Source organism: Bactrocera latifrons, unplaced genomic scaffold, assembly GCF_001853355.1.
Source record: "Bactrocera latifrons isolate USDA-ARS-PBARC rearing strain unplaced genomic scaffold, ASM185335v1 scaffold_771, whole genome shotgun sequence".
NCBI classification, from domain to species: domain Eukaryota; kingdom Metazoa; phylum Arthropoda; class Insecta; order Diptera; family Tephritidae; genus Bactrocera; species Bactrocera latifrons.
This window is the reverse complement of record NW_017537458.1, coordinates 1-5338: the sequence shown is the minus strand read 5'-3', so window position 1 is coordinate 5338 and position 5338 is coordinate 1. Positions and strand designations below refer to the sequence as shown.

At 40.5% G+C, this 5338-nt stretch overlaps 1 protein-coding gene across 1 annotated transcript; it reads right to left on the bottom strand.

Annotated features, from left to right (window-relative positions):
* Positions 1-300: 300 nt before the first annotated feature.
* LOC108976534 lies at positions 301-5333 on the bottom strand (the record flags this gene model as incomplete). Its single annotated transcript, XM_018945717.1, has 6 exons — positions 301-415; positions 2791-3310; positions 3441-3769; positions 3830-4207; positions 4266-4563; positions 5217-5333. Coding segments are annotated over 6 exons (1737 nt in total), but the record flags the coding sequence as incomplete, so codon positions are not given.
* Positions 5334-5338: the final 5 nt, after the last annotated feature.

Below are 5338 nucleotides of genomic sequence, written 5' to 3'. Positions count from 1 at the left end.
CTTATCAGCATACTATATTATACGCAAATAAAGTACATACATTTGTACATAAATAACGTTTACATTTTTGTTTTGCTGTTGTTGTTTAACTTAAGATCAATTCGAAAGCTATGATTTATTCAAAATCCTAATGAAAATATCACTACAATAGCRCACACACACCCACTTCAATGCTCGTTTAATACGCTGATCGAACACACAAAAAATTCATATATATGTGTGTGTATGTGTTTTAAAATAYTAGTTAGATATCTAGGTATAAATAATTTGCAATTCGATATTTGTTGCTGCTAATTCGYAAAGAAAATGGATACAAGAAATTATGTAGTCGCTTGGAGTTCCGTTGTTGCTTCCACTTCTGTTGCTATGTGTATGGGGTTATTGAATTCGATGTGATCAYGATTGAGTAATTCATCTGAAATGAGTTACGAGAATGCTTTAGTTTGGGGGGTTTATGTGTAATAAGATGCGGASTTTTGGTTTTAAAATATAATTCTTTATATAATGTAAAAAAAAATTTTTAATTCGACTGTTCTCTATCATATCGAAATAATATATATACCTGAAGAGTTTCAGCTTCTTCCCTAAAGCCAGCTAGAAGCTTTTTGACTCGCTCATTCAAATGAATTAAATCTCATCGAATGTACATATCGTTTTACCTGCGCCTATAAATCTATTAAAAAAGATATTTTACATTTTAGGTAAGGATATATTACCCCTATTTAAAATACTCTCATGATTTTCAGTTTTTCTTTCGTCTTTAAATACAAAATGTGGTAGAGAGTTTTATTGTTGAATGCTGGTGACATTATATATAAAAAGCACGWGTCACGTTGTTTGTCCGCGATGAACGCCTAAACTACTGAACCGATTTTAGTAAAATTTAGCACWMTGTGTCCAGTTCGAACCAACTTAGAAGATAGGATGATAAAAATAATTCATAAATAGAAAATACAATGAAAGCTCTATTAAATGGGCACATTATTGATGTTTACTAAGTAGAATCTATTAAGCGGACAACTATATTAACTGGACAGAAGGGCTGGTAACTAAAATTCTTTATTTTTTCCAATGAAATTTATTGGGATGAACATATTCAAAATTAAATCTCAAATACAATCGCTTGGATTCTTATACCGACTAACACCTTTAGTAGTAACTAGAAGTTTCACTGTGTTGAATAGTTTATTATATGAATAGTAACAGAAAAGTATAAAATGTATACCACAGCAACGCGTGGCCGGATCCCCTAGTATATTTATAAATCAATGAAGATGAACTACTAAAAATCGAAACATTTAGTTATTTCCACAAAAAGGCTACCTTCATTTTTTTTCGAAAAATAAAGGTAGGTTAGCCACAACCATATAGAGACCTATATGGCGTTTGTGATGCCAGAGGGAAGTTAATTATTAACACGAGCTGAAATTAATGTCATGCTGGACGGCACCGCTTTGCCGAAGTTGATTAAAGACTTGACAACTAATTCTGATACTTCATCCAATCTCACGAACTGCGAAGCTCCTAGCTATCTAAGCAGAGTCTTAGATAAGACTAAAGTCGGTCAGGAGTGGAAAGGCCGCAGGTCATTAAGCGTTACCCAGCAAGCACCATCTTGTTTTGCTCTTGTTTTCTATGCCTTCACAAAGGACTACATACAGCAGTCCACGTGTAATCCTCTCTATCAGCCGTCTAACCAGAGGAGGCGTTCCAGTGTCTCTTTCAATTCTACTGTCCTCCTTAATAATTCTCATCCGGCTTGCATGTGACACTAGTATGTTGTGAGCTGTGACTAGGCTAATAAGCGTCTTTTCGTTATGGTTTGAGTAGAAAACTTACAAGCTTTCCGTTCGCTCTCTTGCAAATGATCTTGTCGCTTTTTGCATGCCCCTAAAGCATTCCATATCAATCTGATTCGTCTGTTAACCCTTTCGGAAATTTCAATTTATATCGTTGTTAGCGACTAGTGTATTTCTTGCGCTGGTTCAGTTGCCAATCGGATACCTTTCCGGTCTTGCTCCTTCTAACGACATTCCAATGTGCTATTGCTGAAATTTCCGCTTTTCTATCGTCATATCTGTTGATATTATTTATGTCGTTTCCAGCACTATCAGCTATCTTAACAGCTTTCCTCATCTCAAAGACTTGTGCCTGGAGGATACTACACTATTTCGGTAGCTGAAGGCTTGTCTGAGATGTAGCTCCATGTCATAGATTAGTCAAACTCTATGATCCATTTTGGACCCGCCCGTGTAAATGTTCAACGTTCAGCTCTTAGGTCGCATGCCCTGGGCCATCCACCCTCTTTTATTGTGACTTGAAACCTTCTCTACCAGATAGAGCATAAGGGTATGTGGTCTATTTTATCCACAGTGTAGCCGTTGGTGTGGTTCTTAGTTCTCTTGTTATTTAAAATTAAACTTTTAGACAGTACCTCCGACGAGCTTTTGATAATTATTGACCAGCGGATTTCGATTTATGGATTTTCCTAAAAAATGATTTCTAGAGGCTTAAAGAAATCAATATTATCTATAAAAGTAAACACTAAAAGTATTCAAAAAATAGTCACATTAACCTTAAGACCAATAATTCTACATGAAAAAATCTGTACATAGGTATTGCACAATTTGTAGGGAGTTTTAGCAGAAAGCTTACAAATACCATACAATGGAATATTAGTAGGTCAAAGGGAACATAAATTCTAAAAACTTGATATTTCGTTAGAAAACCGAAGCTGTCATACACTGCAAAACAAGTCTTCTTGATTTTTTAATAAATATTTTCACTCACCTTCGACACTCTTTTGCTCAAAGTCCATTATGCTCATCACAATGGTATTTATGAAATCTTGTGTGATTGTTTCCGTGATATTTACGGGGTCAAAGTAAAGATAGCTACGACGMTGGCGYAYACTCTCCACCGTAGRTAACACAGGTTCACGCTGTAACAACCCATCATCAAACGACGGCAGCGAACGGCGACGGCGACTGCGGAACAAGGCCAAACTGATATGCGACTGCTGTAGCGGTATATTGTCTGGCCCAAATTCCAAGCACTTGCCATTGACGCAATAACGTTCCTCGRTGTTTGAGCATTTAGTGCCCAGCGGAAAGTGCCCATACCGGCCATTCACTAAATAGAAGCGATACTTAATAGATTCATCCTGGCAGCCGACACGACAACTCCTATCCGGCTCATCGACGCTCGCCGCAATTTGAGTGCCATAGCCAGAGAGGCCGCGCACTTTTTGCTTGTAGCGCGCACAAGTGTGTTCCGCATGTTCGGTGGCCGACAGTAAACGTTCACAAGGCTACAATAATTCAACAGTAAATTTGAAAATTATAATAATATTACAAAAAACAAAAAAAAACACCAAAAGCAAATTAAAAGGTGGAAAATTTATTGGCGCACAAAAGTTGTGCTCATATTTAACTGTATACCTTGGCGGTATGCGTGCACAACTGTATGTTATTGGCACCGGTGCGACGCGAGGTCACCACTTGAATGCCCTTCGATTTGGCCATGCAACTCGAATGACAACCCGATTTGACAATCCATTCGGGCTCTGCTGCCGCCGCCGTTACTGACGTGTCCAGCGCCACCAAAGAGGCCGAGACGGGAGGTGGCGGCTTCGGCGGCTGTGGCTGCGCTACGGGTTGCGCTGTGTCACGCAGCGGATAACTATATTTATTCCACKGCTGATAGCCGCCCGATTTACGTTTGTAGGGCGATTCGCGCTCCTGACCATGGATATTGCGTACGGCCACCTCTGCAATAAAAAAGGCGATATAGTAAATGCCACCTTTTCAAATACACCGAAATTACTCACCATTCTCGTATTTACTGCGATATGTTGTTGGTGCATAAATGTTGTACTGTGGTATGTTGTTGTTGTTATGATAATTTTTATTATAACTTAAGTTATTGCCACTAGCGGTGGTGACATGCACCGTGTTGTAGCGTCGACTCTCCGATTCCTCGGCACGTGCTGGTGACGACCTACGTTGCTCGCAAAAATGCGGATCCAATTTGTAGTAGTTGTGTGTCGAGTTGTCACATGAGAACTTCTCACACCGCCCACTAATGCAGTATGATATATCTTCGGCTTTGTAAAGTGTGGTGCGGCATGTGGTGCCCTCAGGGAAAGTCCAACGGCGCGTTTTAGTGCCATTCGTTTTCGTGCGGCAGTAAACTTTGCAAGATTCCTCTACAAAAATGTACATGAGGTCATAAAAATGTAGTTCTAGTAGTTTTTTTTTACTTACCAATATCACCAATTATCTGCACGCCCTCGCCCGTCAGCTCTGCATCCGACTTTTGCGCACGACTACACTTGTCATAAGCGAATTCTTCAATTGTCATAACGATTTTCGAGCTGTAACAATCTTTGGCTACGCAAGACTCATATTTATGGGCAGGGCCGAGACAGCGTCTATAATGATCCACACAACGACGTGAGTATGTGCGCAGACCTGTGCTGCCTTCGAGCAGACGCCGCGAAGGTCCATAGAGACATCCAGAGGCACATTCACTCGCATCGCTCCATTCACTCCAACTAACAGGCTACAATCAGAAAAAAACGATTTTGGCATAAAGTAGAAATAGGTCATGTTTGCAAGGAGAAGTACAGAGTTTTTCCGGAAAGCAGTAGGGCTGAATTTCTTCCGCCGCGACTGTAATTCAATTCGTGCGCCCACCGACTAGATTCGGTAGAGGGCGTTCCTAGCTAACTTGGAGAGTCAAGACAAACATTTACGCGCGACGTGTTTCTGTGATTGTGTTTCAGTGGTCCCAGGCCTTTTTGGAGGGCCGGGAAGAAGTCGCTAATGAACATCGGAAAAATTAGCAAACATAAAGTGAAAACGATGCTCATTGCCTTTTTTGACATCAAAGGCATCGTCCGCTAACCATGGCCGGCATCCCAAGCCTTCCGCAGCCGCCCTACAACCCAGATGTGGTCCCCCCGGACTTTTTTTTGTTTCCTTGCCTGAAAAATCCGATGAAAGGCAAGCATTTAAGCTAACAGAGGAGATCTAAGCAGCATGCTCCTCGATTCTCACGGCGACTCCGCAGAATGTCTACCGTAACACCTTCAAAGCTTGCAAATCGCGCTAGCAACGCAGCGTCGACGCAGAAGGAGGTTCACATATTAATTTTACTTACCATTCTATTTTCAACCTTAGGTGCAGTCAAAACGAATAACATAGGTCACTCACCTTATTGTAGTTGTATTCATGCAAATAGTGTCCCGTTTTACTCGATTCCAAGAAATTCGACTTCTCATAACCCACTTTACTAGCAGTTGATGCAAGCTTAGGCGTGTGATAAGGCTCAACAT